Source organism: Sebastes fasciatus, chromosome 1 (genome assembly GCF_043250625.1).
Source record: "Sebastes fasciatus isolate fSebFas1 chromosome 1, fSebFas1.pri, whole genome shotgun sequence".
NCBI lineage: Eukaryota > Metazoa > Chordata > Actinopteri > Perciformes > Sebastidae > Sebastes > Sebastes fasciatus.
The window spans coordinates 18,202,231-18,221,554 of record NC_133795.1 but is presented as its reverse complement, the minus strand read 5'-3'; the positions used below and the strand labels follow the sequence as shown (position 1 = coordinate 18,221,554).

Genomic DNA, 19,324 nt, shown 5'->3' with positions numbered 1-19,324 from the left:
CCATTAACGTTCACTTAAAAGAGCCGGCTCTTTGAACCGGCTCGTTCTTGAACCCACACATCACTACCATCATGAGGCGGGACTTCCCGTTACAGTAGTAGCAAAGTATTTCCATCATGGCGATCATGTCGCTCGCCTGAGAGTGTCGTGGAAACTAAATTAAGAGAGTTAAACTGTATTTCAGATTACATAGACTAGCGTGTGTGTCCAGGCTGCATTTGAGATGAAGGGTAAAGAGCGGTCGCCGGTGAAGAAGCGCTCGCGGGCTCCAGAAGACGGTCGAGAGCAGAGAGGAGGAGGAGGAGGAAGCAAGAAGCCCGGAGCCCTGGCGACGGTTGCTGGCAGCAACAACGGCTCCTCTTCATCCAGGAGAAGTTTACACGGTGACAAAAGAGACATGAGGGATTCAGACGGACATAACTCATCCAGTCGGACGAGCAGCGGCTACGACTACGGAGCAGTTCCCGCTAACAAGCCGTACAACGCTGCTGCTGCTGACATGGACGCGGAAACAGCCAACAACAGGTCCGGCTCGTCACGCAGCGAGCCGCGGCCTCCTCCTCCTCCTCCGACGTCCACCCCGGAAAACGAGTACAAGACGCTCAAGATCAGCGAACTGGGCAACCAGCTGAACGACGAGGAGATAGAGGACGGGCTGTTTCACGAGTTCAAGAGGTTTGGAGACGTGAGTGTGAAGATTAGTCGAGAGAAAAACGACGACAGGGTGGCGTATGTGAACTTCAGGAGGCCGGATGACGCCCGGTCCGCCAAACACGCCCGAGGAAAGCTGGTGCTGTACGACCGGCCTCTGAAGATAGAGACTGTTTACACCAACAGGATCAGGAGCCGGTCACCTATTACAAAGGACACTTTCTCCCCAGGAGGACACAGACATCTCCACTCTCAGAGGCCTCTGTCACCCACTGGTATGGGCTACAGAGACTACAGGTTACAGCAGCTGGCTCTGGGGCGTCTTCCTGCTCCTCCTCCTCCTCCTCCACCTCCTCCACCACCACCTCACATTAGAGATCTGGAGAGAGACAGAGACTTTTCAGTGTATGATTCCAGGAATAGACCCCAATTCATTGCTGAGTGTGCTGTTTTCCGTGAGGATGACCTCATGACCCCTGAGGATGACCAGAGGGCAAACAGGACTTTGTTTCTGGGCAACCTGGACGTCAGCGTGACAGAGAGCGATTTGAGGAGGGCGTTTGACCGGTTTGGCGTGATAACAGAGGTGGACATAAAGCGGGCGGTGCGAGGCCAGAGCAACACCTATGGGTTCATCAAGTTTGAGAATCTGGACATGGCTCATCGTGCCAAAGTGGCGATGTCAGGGAAAGTGGTGGGCCACAACCCGATTAAGATTGGCTACGGGAAACCCACGCCCACGACCAGGCTGTGGGTGGGGGGCCTCGGACCTTGGGTGCCACTAGCTGCACTGGCCAAGGAGTTTGACCGCTTTGGCACCATCAGGACTATAGACTACAGGAAAGGCGAGGTGTGGGCTTACATCCAGTATGAAAGCTTGGACGCTGCTCAGGCCGCATGTACTCACATGAGAGGCTTCCCTCTCGGTGGCCCTGACAGGAGACTCCGGGTGGACTTTGCAGACACAGAGCACCGCTACCAGCAGCAGTACGTGCAGCTCCCCCTCCCTCTGCCGCACTATAACTTTGTTCCTGAGCCCTTCGCCCACCGCATTACAGACTCGGTGAGAGTGAGGGAGAGGTCCCCTCCGCTTCCTGCTCGCTTCAGAGAAAGGGGCATGTACTCCAGTGCTGAATGGTCTGGCATGGGTGTCCACGACAGGATGCGAGGAGCAGGCTTTGATCCCATGGATCGTCTGGACAGGCGTCCCCACGAGACCTGGTCAATAGACCGAGATTTGCAAGGCAGAGAACTAAGCCGCAAAAGGAGACTGGATCATTCGCCTGACAAAAGTGACTTTGGTCTGCGCCGTCGTGGCAACTCATTAGAGCGCAGCCCTGGTGGGATCAGTCGAGACGGGGGACGCTACAGTGACCCCTGCCTGCCTCGCTCTGGAACGTCCCCTGTTAGAGATCGCCAGACCACTGCCTTTGGAGACAAGAGAAGAAAGACACTCAGCCCATCTGCACCAGGCACTGAGAAGGACCGCAAACACAAAGCCAGTGACTTATCCAAGAGCCCGGCGAGGAAGGAGGATCCTTCGTCCTCAAAGTCTGGCCAGCAGTCTAAGCCGGCAGCTGGAGGACAGAAGCTGAGTCAGGTCTGGCAGGGCGTCCTCCTGCTGAAGAACAGCAGCTTTCCCACATCACTGCACCTGCTGGAGGGGGACATGGCTGTGGCTACCGGTCTGCTGCTGCCGGGCTCCGCCGGGGGTCAAGCGTCCCAGCTGAAGATCAGCCAGCGCCTGCGCCTGGACCAGCCCAAACTGGATGAAGTTTCCCGTCGCATCAAGGCCGCCGGCTCCAGCGGATACGCAATCCTCATGGCCGTGCCCGGGAAATCTGAAGACGGAGGGACCCAGGACGTCAGCAGCTCCGCCGAGAGGCCGCTGAAGAACCTGGTGTCCTACCTGAAGCAGAAGGAGGCGGCCGGCATCATCAGCCTCCCTGTGGGGGGCGGCCGTGACAAGGACCACGCAGGAGTCCTTCACGCTTTCCCCCCATGCGAGTTCTCACAGCAGTTCGTGGATGCCTCTGCCAAAGCCTTTGCCAAGTCAGAGGACGACTACATGGTGATGGTCATTATCAGAGGAGCGTCATGAAAAAAAAAAAAAATCTAAATGTCTCTTTTCACTCTCATGAACTGTTTAACTGTGAGTTGTAAAAACAGGGAGAAGTAAAACAGGAAGTGTTAGGGGTCTGATTTTAAGTTCCCTAACCTGCATGGTAGCTTGTATCTCATCCCGTTGAAGGTTTATAGAAATGAAAGGAGCATTGAATTGAATATGTTTTGATGAATTTGATTATTAACGCAGGTGACATGCTGCTTTCCGCTATATTTAGTTACCAGATAAATGTACATTACTTGAAGGGTACTCTGCTTAAAGTAATCCAGAGCAAGCTACAGTTCTGTGAATCAATACTATATGTTGCCTTATCTCATTTAAAAAGAAAACATAACTCCTTTACATTTCATACGGTGCATGCCGATAACACAAAACAGAATTTAAGATCCAAAAACAGAGCTTTCATTTTTATCTGTACTCAGCATAGATTTAACCGGCCAGTGTCAACACAGTCATGTTTGTACAGCCAGCCTATGAAAGAATTTAGTCATGTACATATGGTTTTTGAAATATATCTATTTGCGCTAAAGCTTTACCCATTGCTCATTAATGGGCATATTCCAGATGTGCATCTGTATTACTTTTTGCTGACTAAGTAAACCTTTTTGATTCAAAGTTTCATTATAACAGCTCTTCTATTTTTGTCAGTTTTGGCCAGTCCAGCTTAAAGCTAAAGGAAATTTGTGGAAAGAAATTGTGTAAAAATGCAGAAGGGCATTATGGGGTATAGTAGAATAGATGACATTTGCTATTAATGCTCCTTTCTGAGCCACATCTGGAGGTTTATGTGACATTACAAGGGGAAATGAATGCAGTTTTTACTGTCTACTTTTCACACTTTTCACTAAGCACTGGCATGTAGGGGTGGACACAAGCAGCAATCACATTATGATGTAGTTCAATACAATAATAACCTTGCAAAGAATACTGCCTTTATGAAGCTACTTATGTTTAATTTGTTGAAGTTATGTTAGAGAGCACATTTAAGCTCTGTTTATTTCTAAACCCAAGGTGTTGTATTGAACTGCATTGTTATAAGCTAATATTTAGGGCTGGAACTAGTGATTATTTTCATTGTTTATTAACCTACTGGTTCTTTTCTTGATTAATTGATTAATTATTTGATCTACAAAACATAAAAAAATAGGGACATTTTCCTAAGGTGATGTTTTCATGTCTTCAAATAGCCTTTTATGGTCCTACCAAAAGTCCCAAAACCCAAAGTTATAATAATATATAACTGATTGATTGACCAGTTATCCAAATTGTTGTTTGTGGGATTATATTATACAGAGTTGCTTTTGTGTCCACCCCTTTAATATTGTACTTTTATTGGCATCATATTCAATTTGGTTGAACAGTAATTGGTTGATTAAATTCTCCACCGTTCTTATGTAATAACTAAATTACAATTACTACCCCAGCAAAGCATGTACTGTTTGAGGAAATGATGATGTAACCTATAAATGAAGAGCTCTATATATATGCCATGCACATCTCTAATGATCAGGAGGCTAGAGGTAGAAAATATTGCTATACTTTCAGTGGACTTCTGAATGAATGAGAGGAGACAAGGCTGACCTCCAGTGGCCTTACACACCTTCCTCTGAAAGGACTGTTAATGATTATTTTTCATGCTTTGATTTGTGTTTCAAATGGAGAGAAAAAAAAGAAAAAGAAATGATTTGTGCTGTATACTCAGGATATCTGGAGAGAGAAATGGAGAGAACATCAGTGCTCATGGGCCTAAGAAGTATACCTAACTGTCAAAGTGCGACATGCACTTGATAGATTTTGTCTCAATAAATTTACTCTTTCGTGGGAAACACGAGTGCTTCGGAAGACAACTTTTGTGACCTTTTCTGTTCTTGGAATTGTCTATCAAACTCAAAAGGCGTTATCACTTTGACAGCCGGAGCCTTCCCAGCAGAAAGGAGAGGAAGTGTGGGAGGTCAGCCTCTCGGTTCTGTGTTTTCATTTCGTTGATCGTCATTTGTTGAATGACCTCTTTTGTGAAGAGCTTCGTTCAAATTGAAATTTGGCCATCAAACTAGAATACTTTTTTCAGCCCGTCTGTGAAGGCAGATCTAGAGTCACTGTGTCTCTTCAGATGTGTGGCTTATTCTTCAGTCGCCTCTGGCCCGTTTGTACGGAGGTGTGGCTGAGAACCATCTGGTTTATTGCTCGCCAAGTTTTGCCACGCGTCCATCAGCAGGCCTCTCAGCGGGGAGCACGGCAGCGTTCGACAGGCCTTTCCTTCTCATCTGGTTCCAGCAGCACCGCAGAGTATCGTTTCAGCGTCTGCAGCAGCAGCTCGAGAGAAAGGAGCAGAGTTCATTTGTGTAGTTGCTTATTGGAGTTTTGAAGAAGATCTCTGTGCTAGGGCCAGACGTCGAACGCGTCTCATCCCGTGTTCGGAGGAGAGGTCGAGACAGTGACGCATCATCTGCTTTATTTGCCTTAAAATGGAAAGGAAACACAACAGAGGAGAAAAGATTGCCTGTGCAGGGAATCATAATCTTTAGTTGATATGTTGATCTGATTTACACACTTTTAACTGCATATGAAAGCAAAGTGAAGAGTATCCTGCTATCATTGAGTCAGGATGTGTATCATCAAGACAGCGCTGTTCCTGCTCATCGTCGCTGCTTCATCGCCAAACGAAACGGACCAGAGCAGCTTCAAGTGTCCACACGGCGGGTGTCACGGCCAGGATTCAAGGTTTCCTGGAGCTGGAAAAGGTTTGACTCTCACCCCGGCTGTTTCTGTTCCTGCTCCTGTTCCACAGGTAAAGTATCAAGATGGCCTGAACTACTGACTTGGGTATGTATTAAAATGTGTAAGACTAAACACACTAGGCCCTATTTAAACGCTGGTTAGAGGGTGCAAAGATCTCCAAAATGTGTAATATTCCTCAAGTAAATACCAAAGTAATGCCCACAATTCACAGCTTTTATGTTAAGCAAATATCCCGTCAGTCAGTGCTGGTGAGGGTCTACTTAGGACTTCTTGTACTTTTTACTAATATAACTTTCTTTGGTATATTTTGTCATGGTTTTTAACCATTTTCTATTTGTCAATTTTGCAGCGTTGCTTCACAAATGCACCAGCAATTCAAGTGAGTCATAGTCAGTGGAGGAAGAAGTACTCAGATCCTTAACTCAAGTAATCAGAGGAAACTATATTTTATTAGGCAATCATATGTTTTGTATAATCATATAATCTTCAAAATAACCAGAAACGACATCTATCTGATTAGATATTTGCAATTTGACAGCAGCAAAAGGGACTGTGCAAACAACCAGAGACATCAGTAAAAAACAGAACAAGATCTAATAAGTAAACTAACAAGATGAATAAGTATACATTAAAAAACAAAATATAAAATATAATAGTTGACAGACTGAATGGTTGAATTCACGTTATTCCACATATGAAATGTGGATATTGCACAGAATATTGATGTATTCATATGATATATTAAAATGTAGGTACCTTCCACCACTGGTCATAGCTGAATGTCAATAAGTAGCAGTATAGGGAAACTTATAGACACAAGAGGCCAAATAGTCTCTGCTTTAGTTGCTGACACATTACTGCAAAGTAATATAAGTATAGACAACTATGGGTTTATATGCAAAACATAACTAACTGCATTAGTACAGGGGAAGAAGTAGTAGCTGGTTAATGGAGTATGTCTTAAAACATTCTGAGCTTCATCTATTCTTTACTTTATCCAACCCATGTAGGCTTCTTTAAATTGATAGTTTGAGTAAGCTATTTTAATTTATCAGAATTAATTATTAAGAAATAATTTTAAAGCTTTCTGGGCAGAAAAGGTTTAGATGAGCTTTAATCTCTCATCAGTAGGAGCACACGATGAGAACAAACTGAGTCATCACTGGTTATGATGGGTGTTGTCCTCCTCTGTGACAATGAGAGTGGTGTAATTCATCATCCAGTGTGCTGTCAGCAGCGGTACGTCAGATATGTAAACTACATAGAATAGTGCCAGAGTGTAATTAGTTTGATTGGAGATGTAAGGAGCCTGATATAAATAGTAGGGCTGTGTTTACTGTATGTGAGGGTTACACAGTAAATGTGCATCACCCTGCCTGAAACTAGGAACTGGAGAGCTAACACATGAGTCAGGGTTGGATAACTGGGAAATCAGTAGTGATGTGCAAAACAGTTCTTTTCAGCGTACTGAACCACTTGAATCAGTTCAGTAAAAAGATTCCTTCGCTGAATCGTTCAGTGCTCGGCCGGTGCTCCGACTCACTGAAATAAAACACGACTGATCAGTTCAACTTGCTGACTAGTGAACTGAAAATTTAGTTGGATAAAGATACTGTTTGCAAATAAAAGTATTTGTATGCAACAAAATTTCATTTAAAATTTTTTTTTTTTTATTATACTGAAATGAAAACAATAAATAATAAAAGTAGGAAATATAAATTAAAGTGCAAATACAAACAATATCAACAAGAAAATACCAGAAAATAGGCTAATGTAAACTGTAGTGCAACAACAAATATTAGGGTAACACTTAATTTTACAGGGCCGCAAATTTCATGGTAACTAGGTGATAATTAGCAAGTAACCTCTTTGAAATTTCTTTGGAATTACTCCCAAATTACCCCAAAATTTACCTTAAAATGTATCAAGAATTACTTTATTATAAACATTATTTAATAATTATGTTCCACTATTTCCCAATAATTTATTCAATACGTTTCCAAGAAAAGAATACAAAGTTAATTGATATGCTTTATTTCCATGTCTGCTGATAAATAGATAATAACTAGCAAATAACTTTTGAAATATCTTTTAAAAACTCCCTGAATCATGACATTAGCTACCAGGTTATATCTGTGTAGACAATAAGTCACACAATGGTGAGATTTGTGACTGATCAGAAGTGTCTTCTATTAGTTTTGGTTTTCCACCTCCGATGAAGAGCAGCCGCTTCTCAAGTCTAAGGACCCTATTTTAACCATTATATGCTATTTTAGCATCTAATTATTAAATAATGTTTATAATAAAATAATTTTCGATAAATTGAGGTAAATATTGGGGTAATTTGGCAGTAATTCCAAAGAAATTTTAAATAGATTACTTGCAAATTTCAATAAAGGTCAGTAAATGTTAAAAGATGACGTGCTGACCGAACCATAAGAGTTAATGAGGTCTTGCTTAATCTGTAGTCAGTATCCGTTAGCTGCAAGAGCTTTTGGCAACACAGTCGGCACCTCTACTTCCCTGTTCTTAGTTCCGCACCTCATTTGACCTGATAGTCACAACAAACTGAAGGACTGCTTTGTGGTTTTCTGTGTTTTAGGAAAGATCAGCTGTCAGTGAACTAAATTAGTCTAAAACAAAGCACATATAAACAACCCATGCTGTATTTACCATGGCTGCAACTAACGATTATTGTCATTGCCGATTAATTGATTAAATGTTAAAATGTACTGTGTGATAAACACAACGGCTAACCTGATGATGATTATGTGATCGTGAGTACAGTGTTTTATTTACCTGTTAAACTTTTTGTTATGATTTTCTTTTTTTGACTAGTGCCTTAAATGTTTTTTTTAATATGACCTGGTCATAATGAAAATGTTGAGTATTTCAGGTATCTCAGTGTGGAGGCAAGAAAGAAAGAAAACTCTTCTCTCTCCTCTTTGAAAAGACTCATGTTTACCTGCAGTGTGACTGAATGAGCTCTATACTTGAGCTCTGAAGTTATGAACTCACATTCAAGGAATTCATCAGACAAAAGAAACTACGCCTTGGTAAGTACAATTTAAATTTGTTTTAAAATGTGCATATTTTTTGTTACCTTTTTGGTATTCTATATGAATGTAAATTGCATTTGATTTGTACCTGAATAAAAGCTGCTATTCTTGAAACACATTCTGACGTCTTTTTTTTTTTCATTTGAGTGGTCTCTTCTGGTTCTTAGACTCTCGGTCCTCTAGAGGGCACAGTTGGATGGCGTGACATGAACAGAAGACGTGCAGAGAGGGAGAAACGATACAGTATCAGTTTTTTTTAATAAGTAATGCGATAAGCTTATCCAGTTGAGTTATGGTTAACAGGTGAGGAATTTTCTAATGAGACACACTAATGTCAATAACATTTGGTCTGCAGGCATTTACTCTTTATCTTTTAAAAGCCATTAATACTTGAAACAACCCTAAATGTGACGGCAAACTATTTTCTGGTGCGGAGGGACCTTGAAAGTTGCTGTATTCAATAATACTTTACATTTCTTTCTGTAGTTGATGAGAAAAGTCAACAGAAACTCATTCAGAGCGCCGTCTGGGAAAGGTCAAACCTCACCGCTTCATCACCACTTAAAGTAAAACCCGACTCGTTGTGACGATGGGAGAAAGTGCTGAAATGATTTCTTTTAGTTGACCAAATATAGGGAGCACTTTTGAATGAATGAATGAATGAATGAATGAATGAATGAAAGACTTTATTTCGAACATAAAATCAATAAAAACAGTAAAAAATAATAAACAAAACAAGAGTAATAGTGTCCGAAAAGGAGTAGGTAGAAGTATAACTTATATTATTTCCCTACCCCTTTCTCACCTCTCCTCTATTAACTCATATATCATAGAATGATAATATAATATAATATAATATATCAACCCCGACAGTAATTGTCTGCTTAGTTAAACGTGATGATGTACATGGCAACTTCAAAACCTGACACAGGGTGACCTTTTTTATTCAATCAGTTATATCTGCACTGTTTTGGAAATCTGAGCTCCAAACAAATCCACTAAAACACAGAACTGGACCTCGTATTCACTCATAGTTGAATCTGATGAGTCTTTTATCACACAGACGAACACCAGACGACTAAATCAAATAGTTTCATGAAGGTTTGTTTTTATACATTTTGGTGTAAAACAGACCTGTAAATATATAATAGACATTTTCATCATATATATGTAAACATATCTAAAGTTATTCAACACGTTCTCATCCCAACTCGTCATTTATTGACGCTTTGTCAGACCCCTCGGCGTCACACTTTTCGGTTGCAGTAAACACGTACTTAATGTTGTGAAGAAAACAAAAACACTTGCTTAGGGTCAGGCAACAAACCTACTACAGTTAGGTTTAGGATAAAACTACATGTTTGGGCCTAAAACTACTACGTTTGTTCAGTGAAAATGACCCTGAACGTTGTGAACAGGGGACACGGACGAATAGCTGATTGTAACGTGACACACGGGACACGAACGGCGGTCTTCTCCCGCCTGCCCGCAGTGTGTGTCTTTTCGCTCTTAAAGCTACGTCACCACAGCACTTTCCCTGAGCGTTTAATATTAACGCGGATGAGTTTACATTGTAGTTAATCATTTCTACGCTAAAGGGTGCCTTGTGCGACGGTATCTAACGCCGCCCGCCGTGACAAAGCGACGGTATTTGACGCCCTGGGAGGAGAACGGGCTGAGTTATTGGAGTCATTTATCACCTGTTGTTGTGAAATCCTTTTGTTTAATGTTTTTTTTTGTGGTTTGAGGCTTATAGACTCTTTTCTTTCTATTATTCAATTCATATTAATAAATTATTAACAGAAACGGTCAATGGAAAAGGTGAAACTCATTATTTAGCAATTTATATTCAACAAACTGTTAACACATGACATGTTTATTTTATTTCAGCTGGGTATGTTGACTTTTAATGCCGATTTCTTTGAATAACCAACTGAGTAAACTTACATTATGTTCTTTAGACTAAATTGACTGATATTAGATTAAAGGACATTAGGACAAACATACTCTGTACCTATTGTTTCCTTTATCTGAATTCACTCATTCGACAAAGTGGTTTCTTATCAGCTCAGCTGTTAAAAGGACGAGTTGAGACCAGTTTTGACCTCCATATATAAACTCCATATATAAACTCCACCTCTGAGATCTTTATTGGGTCACTTTAGAAATAATGAAGTCCGTCTTTGTATTGCTGGCCTTTCTGGCCGTCTCAAAGGGAATTCTAAGGTAAGATATACAACAGACATTCACTTACGCTAAAATAAGAAAATGCTATATTTAACATGCTTTTGAATGTGGTCGCTGAAGGTGTTTTTCAAAGTGTTACAGCTGTAAGATTTAAAAGAGTTAGTGATGAAATTCAGAGAAATTTAGAATAGGATAGAGTGATAATGCTCGCTAATATTTATTTATTTATTTAAAGAAATCCTAGTAAGCTTTGCTGAGAATTTAAGACAACCCAGAAGTAAAATTTCACTGCAAAAATCTGTCACAAAAATCATTATTATTAAAAATGAAGATTCAGATTGTGCTTTTTTTCCCCAGAACTGAGTGCATCATCTTGATTTTAATTTGAAGAAAAAAAATTTAAGGCTCAATATGGCCTTCATAAAGGTTTTAAAAGTTTCTTTATAAGAAAAAGAAAACCTCATTCACACAATTAAAGATGTCTAATACTCTAAACAATAGATAATCCACCATAATATTACCATATTCAAATTATTTTGGACACACGGTACAAAGAGCAACGCTTAAAACGAAACTGATTGAGAATCGAGCATTGAATTATTTTTTGTTTTTGTCCACCACATGACTGAGTTGGTCCATATATGCTGAATTAGTGACTGAATCAGTAGCACCTGCATGGCATCGTTGCCATCAGTGTGTGAATGAGAGGCCAATTATAAAGTGCTTTGGATAAAAGCGTTCCAGCCATTTATGATCAGCCGCTCCTCTGAGACAAGCTCTTGACCTTTTTCTAGCTCAGAACACTTCTGTTTATTTTCCCCGTTCTACCTCCCTAAATCACTCCCAGGCTGACGCTCCTTTTTAGGATAAGTTATGAGGTATGACATATTCTCAAAAACATGTTTGTGAGTATCAGGATTCCCTTGAGGAGAGGGAAGTCAGCCAGGCAGCAGCTGGAGGAGAGCGGCCTGTTCGACGAGTACAGGACGAAGTTTCCGTACAACCCTGCAGCTAAGTTTCTCCCCAGGAACGAGCAGAGTGAGGTGCCCTTGACCTTCGACCCAGACGTAAGTAGCATGTAACCACTGTATACTCTGTAGCATCATGAAATACACACACTGACTAAATCATCTTATTTTGGGCAAAGACAACATACTATGGAGAGATTGGTATTGGGACTCCACCTCAGTTCTTTAAAGTCCTCTTTGACACCGGCTCCTCCGACCTGTGGGTCCCCTCCGTAATCTGCACCAGTTCTGCTTGTGGTGAGTATTAATCATTATTATATAATCATAAAGCATAATTTATCATGGTGATGATCCTGTATGTGTAACAGGCCACCTATTGGTTTATTGTTTCAACCAAAAATGCTAAACATTTGCTGTTTCTCTTCTCTCAAATGTGAGGATTTGATGTTTGATATGATAGTAAACTGAATGTTTTCTGGTTTTGTACTCTTGGTCGGAAAAAAAAGCAATTTGAATAAGTCACATCAGACTCTGGGAAATTATAATATGCATTTTTACAATTTTTGGGGCAATTTTTAGACACTAGGCTTCAACAGTTATTAAAATAATTGTTAGTTTCTTACTGTATTCCTGAACTTACAGTATGTGCACACTCTTAAGTCTTTGTAACAGAGGACGTCTTTTTGTATGAGGCAAAAAGTAATGAAATGGACTTTCTGTTACCTGTTTCTCTCTCTCTCGTTCTCTGTTTGTCACCAGACCAACATGCAAAGTTCAGCAGCTCAGCATCCTCCACGTTTGAGGCTGGCACAAAGACGTTCCGCCTCTCATATTACAGTGGCTATGTAGCAGGGAGTACTGGATATGAGCTCATAAAGGTGACGATAAAACACCGACACTGCATTCTTCACCACCAGGTGGTGGAATGTAACTATGAACTTTTACTCACATTTCAGAGGGAAATTTTGTAAGTTTTTTTTACTACATTTATTTGACAGCTACTAGTTACTTTTCAGACTCATATTTGAGTTTTCTCTCTCTCAAATTCAAGTAAGCTTTATTGGCATAAATGTTCAGGTTACATTATTGCCAAAGCTAAATTATATATTACTGAATAATTTCATTTCACACAAGAAATAATCACAATATCATAAACACATTTTAAACACACATTCTTTTACAGATGTAATCAATCAGAAACATGTTCGGAGCTTGTATCACCTCTTATTGTATGGCAACAGTCAACATATTTTGCAGCTAATGTTGCACACTGATTTTTCTCCCCACATAAATACGGTAGTTTCTGAGGATCGGGGAGATGGATAAACTCAGGATATACATTATTTTAATTTTTTTCAAAGAAAACATCTCTCACATCCTTTTATTTCTCACAGTACAATAATAAGTGAGATTCTGTCTCCACCTCTCTTGTATGACAAAGTGAACACAGCCTGGCCTCTCTGGGTAGTCTGCTCTGTTCGGCCTGTGACGGCCTGTTTCTATTGCCAGGCTGTGTCCACTCAGTCTGGACATTGTCAACGACCTGCCACCGTGTACTCTCTGTTTAGGGTCAAATCGATTTAAGTTAATAATTTATTTTTTTGATTTTGTAGTTTATGGAACATAATGTGCAATATCTGTACTATTATACTACTTGATACTGTACATACATATCTATCTGATCCCCACCGTTACCCTACAGTACCCGTTTATATTTTTATGATCCATACTGTTAACCTGATTTTGGCATTGTATATATTGTATATATTTAAGATTTGCACCTTATTTGCACCTTTTGTTATTGTTATCTTAGACTTTTTATATTTGCACTCTTCCCACTTTGTATTGTAACTGCTGCATAGAACTTTCCCTTGGGAAAAGTAAAGTTTTATCTTATCTTATCTTTAAAAAACTGAAAACACATTTCTGTATCAGTACTTTTTTCTTCTTTCGTACCACGTCAATCATCTCACAACCTTTCAGATTTATCTCGTGACCCTTTGGAGGGGGCCGACCTCTAGGTTGGGAATCACTGGACCAAAACATTACATACTGTAGTTAAAACTAGCTCCACCTCGCCTGCTGCTTATGCATTGATGTATCAGTAATACTTTTACTTAAGTAGGATGAAGAATGTTTACCTGTAATGGAGTATCTTTACATTAATATATCGGTTCTTACTCAAGTAAAAGATCAGAGTACTTCTTCCACCACTGCTGCTGACATACATGTATATGTACCATACAGTATGTGATCTGTTTCCTATAACATTTTACAACTTGCTCCTCCTCATCAGATAAGCGATCTCTACGTGGCGCACCAGATCTTTGGCCTCACTGAAACAGAGGCAACTTTCCTGGGCTCTGTGCCCTGGGACGGGATTCTGGGTCTGGCCTTCCCCGGCTTGTCACACGAGGGAGGCACACCTTTATTTAACAACCTATGGAACCAGGGCAAAATCCCCCAAAACATGTTCTCCATGTACCTGAGCAGGTGAGACCTTATTTGAGTCACGAACAGAGGAATAATGATGTAAACCTACAAACTGTCTCATGTGCAAAATTATGTTTTTATGAATGCCGCAGTGCTCATTTTCTCCTCCAGTTCTGTAGAGGGCAGTATGTTAATGCTGGGAGGAATGGATTCCTCATATTACACTGGCAGCATAAACTGGATCCCCTTGTATAAGGCCACTAACTTCTGGAACATCCAAATACAAAGGTAGCGTCCTTTTTCAGGTTTAAATGTTCATGTTGTGTTTTAAAGAGGACATATTATGCTCATTTTCAGGTTCATACTTGTATTTAGTTTTTTTACTAGAACATGTTTACATGCTTTATCGTAAAAAAACACTTTATTTTTTCTCATACCCACTGTGCTGCAGCACCTCTTTTACCGTCTGAAAAGCTCTGTTTGAGCTCCTCACCTCCTACCCAAAAAACCCACTCTGCTCTGATTGGTTAGCTGGCCCACTCTGTTATGAGTAGTCAGCCAAACCAAACTCCTTGGACTCCGCTCCAGCTCCGCTCCAGCTCCGCTCTAACTGTCTTTGTTTGAGGGCGTGCCAAACTAGCCGCTAGGCAAATGTGTTAGTTGGTGACATCACCACGTTGCGGAAGAAAAGGCAGGACTTGAAGCGAGGCGTTTCAGGAAGTTCAGGAGCAGTGTTTCTGTGGGGGAGTGTAAAGCTTTGTTTATATTCGCGCGAGACACCATGGCGCGGGCCTCTGTAGATGGAGCGCGTCCAGTGCGTTGTTCCTTGCAATATGCTCAAATAAAATATTGTGTGGATAAGCAAGAAGTCAATGAGTGGTACCGGAAAGGAAAGGAGGCTGCCTTGCAACAGTATAAACACCGACGTACCTCCAAACATTGCATTTGTGTATTGTAATTATTACTGTCACTTACTGTACCTCCAAGTCAGAATTATTTTCCGTCTCTTGGAGCTTTTACAATTGACATTATTTCGAGGTTTTCTTCTCCCCTCTGTTGTATGTCATGAATGCATTTGTATCGATACTTGCAGTATCACCATCAATGGGAACACGGTTGCATGCTCTGGGAGTTGTGAAGCATCAGTGGACTCTGGTACTTCTTTCATCACCGGCCCTAGCAAAGATATTAACAACATCAACGGTTGGTTGGGAACCTCTGCAAATCAGTATGGCGAGGTGAGTGTTTTATATAATATTAAATATGTCAAGTGAACTGCTCTGGGTTTTAAAAAAAATGTGACATTTAGTATATCTGTCCCTCAGGCTGTTGTGAGCTGCAGTAACACAGATCTCCTGCCAGACATCATGTTCAACATAGACGGCTACAGCTTCGCTCTTCCTCCTTCAGCCTACGTCATAAAGGTTTGTGTTTTAAGAGCAGAATGATATATGGTACCACTCTCTAAGGCAGACTTAATAGTTTTAACTAATGGCTTAATCAATGTTAAAGCAGCAGTGGGTAGAAATGGAGCAAATATGATTAAAAAAAAAAATATTTTTTATAAAACGGTCACTATATCCTGACATGAGACAGGTAATCTGAAAAACAATCATGTGCCTCTGTGTCCTCCGGTGCTCCTAATGGCATCTGCAAGATTTCACAAACCGGAGGAAAACAACCAATCAGAGCCGAGCTGGAGTCTGCCGTCTCTGAGCAGCTGTCAATCACTCTCGAACTCCGATCAAACGGTCAAACTAGGCAGCGATCAAATATGAAACAATATTCTGTTACTGTAATGCCTATTTCTCACCTCAAATGTTGTCAGAATCATCTTGTAGTGTACTGTTTAGCTGTAAAATGAGAAGGTTGGGATCCAGCAGCCATGTTGAGATCTGCTGAGGAAATACCAAGCACCGCCCACCAGCTGGAGCACAGCCAATAGGAACGCTTGATTTTCTAAAGCCTGAAACAGTCATGAGGAGGTGCAGAAGTCTAGTTTTCTCTCAGAACACTTGAATTACAATATGCTGAAAGGTTATTATGGGATTTTTGCCCAATGATGCCAAAAAATTGTTCCCTACTGAAGCTTTAATAAATCACTTATTAAGCCATGAATAATTTAAACCTTTCTTAGGAGCAATGTTTGCTTCATAGAGTGTTAATAATTCATGAATATGGATGGAATATGTTTGGGTTGCCAGGTTTGATACATTCTTTAATATATATCCTCCTCCAGTATAACTCGCTTTGTCTTTTCAGCTCTTTAATTAATCAAGACGACCCCTACAATGGATAATTCAACCCATTAGCCTTCTGAGAAAGAGCTGCCGGGCATCTGAATAAAAACCTGTCTATTAACAAGTAGTTCATATTCACAACTCCAGCCTTGATGGCTATTTATAAGATGATAAATCCATAACCTTTTATTATTATTATCATTATTGGCATGAGCGATAAATGGATTAAGGATCTGGACGTTTGGCAGCTCGTTTCCAGAAGTAAGTGGTTGAGGTCTTATTGATGAATTACAGAGTGAGCTAAAGCCTGTTGAACACCAGCCAAAGGGATTTTTCACAGCCTGTTTTGAACGATTTACGGCTAAATAGATGAAAATCAGAATCAAAGTTAAGTATGTTCAAATATGTGCTGACACAAGAAAAGTTGACTCTCAGTAGATCTGCTTAAACCCAGTATGGAGGACACATTTACAGGATGGTAAAGACAGAAGCATACAGCTAAACAGAGATGTCAAGCTAAACAAATATATGAAAACTTAAACATATGGTATAGCTATTATATACAGACAAGAGCTGGTCCACAAACTACATATATTCAGGTGAGCTTCTTCTATACACTATACATTCAGTTACCATTTTATAGGTACAGGTAGCTAAAACTAATGCAGTCTAATACAACAGTCCTGCAGTAAATCCTACTTCATGAAGGTCATACAGTTCATTTTTGTATAGCCTTATGCAGATGGGTGTTTTTATTATTTTGTCCACACCATTTGCCTCCATGAGGGTAGGTTAAATAAATAACAGTAACACCTGTCTGTAGAATGCAATACAGCTCAATAGGCCTTTCTCACAGCAGACATTTTGACTTGTCAAAGCAGGAAAAGCACAGGTGTTACTGAGAACACTGAACAATGGGTCTGTCCTGTTCAAGTGTTCCAGTGAGAGGAACAGCGAGTCAGCACGCACAATACCAGGAAGGTTCCTAACGGAGTGAAATGACCTGGAAGTATCTGAGTAGCAGCCATGATAAGAGCTGGTCCAGTCCTCTAAATAGTAAGGAAAGGAGATTCAATGCTTCCTTTCTTATCTTCTTTAGCATAGGATACACTGGACCATCCTTTACCAAAGGAAACGAGATATTAACATCCCACAATTCCTTGCAGCCGCAATATTTAAAGCATTCTGCCGTTAATAAAAATAAAATAATATCTTGCATATTATTTTCATGCAGTCATACACTAATTGGGATTCATGTTGATAAATATGAGTGGACAGTGATAACCATTTCACTTCACTTTATTTTTTATTAATTATTTTTTTCGTACAAAACAGGAATAACAAATAAAATGAATAGCAAACTGTCAATAAACAAATAATCAACATAAATAAATATTACATGTCCGAAAGGGAGTAGGACTTTTTTTATTTCAATTCCAACCTTGATAATGAAGTGATATTTTTCACCGGTTGTCCATGTCAGGTCAGATGATCCTTTATTAGATGTTGATGTAAAGTGTTACAGCAGCAGAAGGACCTGTGGTATCTCTCTTTCACACACCACGAGTGACTGAAAGAGCTTTTTAATAACGCACTGGGGGTAAGCAATCGCCTTTTGTAGTCTACCTTAAGAACATTGTAGTTTCACCACGGCATACCCGCGTCACTAACATCCTTCGCATCATATTTACGGAGCCTGTAAGTGCAGTCGGATTCTCTGAACACCGAGGTTGTCTTTATGGATTCTCCTTCACATCTTTCCTTTACCTCATGACGTTTCCCATCAAGATCAAGGAAAAGTGGTTAGGAAAAGACATTAGGACGTAATTTTTTTTTCATCATTAATTTCATTATTTACACCTGTGCATTTCCTACTATGACAAAGTCAAAATGTCTTCTGTGAAAAAGGCCTACAGTACCACAAAACTACATCCTTCAAAATGCATCAGTTGCAATATTATAAAGTGGTACCAGATGTTCATCAATAAAAAAAAACACCATTCAAAAAGCAGCTTGTGCAGGTTGATTTCTCTATTCCAGTATTTATGTACCCTGAGGTGATGAAGCTGCTCTCTCTCCTCTCTCCTCAGTCTGCGTCTGGGTGCAGGACCGGCTTTGCTGGGGTCCCTGGCCCCTGGATCCTGGGTGAGGTCTTCATGCGCCAGTTCTACACCGTCTTCGACGTCAACAACAGCAGGGTGGGCTTTGCTCAGGCTGTGTGAACACACGTGAAGAGCTGGGCCAGTTTTAAATGATATTATTGAGGCTCAAGTCTGAGAGCTGTGAGATATTTAGAAAATAATTGACTTTATTTTTATAACAACGAACAAACTATCCTGTAAAAACGTTCATAACTGTGAATGAAACTAATAAAATATTACCTTTCAGACCTTAAAATCTTTGTTGTAAAGCAGGAATTCAAATGCCTGTACATGTTATCCTAGAATATTCTACAGAGGTAAAGAATCAACCCAAATGTTTTACTCTAGTATGGATCTGTGCGTTGATCGCCACTAGATGGCGTAGGACTCAGTGAGCTGCACATCCAGTCACTTCACCATTCATGTGATTCATGTGGTTCTCCTGGGAGGGGCCTGAGGAGAGGATGAGTCATCTTACTTAGAATTCAGTCTCTAAAACACAGAACCGACCGCCACTCATTCATTGTCAACAGGCGGCAGCTCACATTCATACCATCTGTGTCTGTGATCTGAGATTTTCTTTAGGCTGCTGCATTTGTTCTAATTATAATCTGTGATTTACGGGGATGCGTCATTCAGCTCTTTTTCCATTTCAACACGTGCATCAACACACGGACCGTTAACCCTCTCGTGCCTCCTGTGAACACTTTCATTCATATTTCCATTTAACACTTTAATGACGAAATACTTTAAAATTCAATGCTGCATTGCTGCAGTGTAT

At 40.5% G+C, this 19,324-nt stretch overlaps 1 protein-coding gene and 1 pseudogene across 1 annotated transcript; both read left to right on the top strand.

The window, feature by feature from the left end:
• Nucleotides 1–78: 78 nt before the first annotated feature.
• LOC141767343 (RNA-binding protein 15 pseudogene) lies at nucleotides 79–4,858 on the top strand (annotated as a pseudogene).
• Nucleotides 4,859–11,403: 6,545 nt separating this feature from the next.
• LOC141767351 (pepsin A-like) lies at nucleotides 11,404–18,815 on the top strand. Its single transcript, XM_074634556.1, has 8 exons — nucleotides 11,404–11,828; nucleotides 11,909–12,026; nucleotides 12,489–12,607; nucleotides 14,026–14,222; nucleotides 14,334–14,450; nucleotides 15,256–15,400; nucleotides 15,488–15,586; nucleotides 18,493–18,815. Exons 1-8 carry the CDS (start codon nucleotides 11,661–11,663, stop codon nucleotides 18,622–18,624), a joined length of 1,095 nt encoding a protein of 364 aa, XP_074490657.1. The 5' UTR covers nucleotides 11,404–11,660; the 3' UTR covers nucleotides 18,625–18,815.
• The last annotated feature ends 509 nt before the right edge of the window (nucleotides 18,816–19,324 follow it).

Excerpts from the sequence above, each read along its gene's own strand:
- LOC141767351 (XM_074634556.1), top strand. The coding sequence starts at position 11,661 with ATGTTTGTGAGTATCAGGATTCCCTTGAGGAGAGGGAAGTCAGCCAGG. Across the intron at positions 12,027-12,488 it reads CTGCACCAGTTCTGCTTGTG|ACCAACATGCAAAGTTCAGC; the intron begins GTGAGTATTAAT and ends GTTTGTCACCAG. Across the intron at positions 14,223-14,333 it reads TTCTCCATGTACCTGAGCAG|TTCTGTAGAGGGCAGTATGT; the intron begins GTGAGACCTTAT and ends TTTCTCCTCCAG.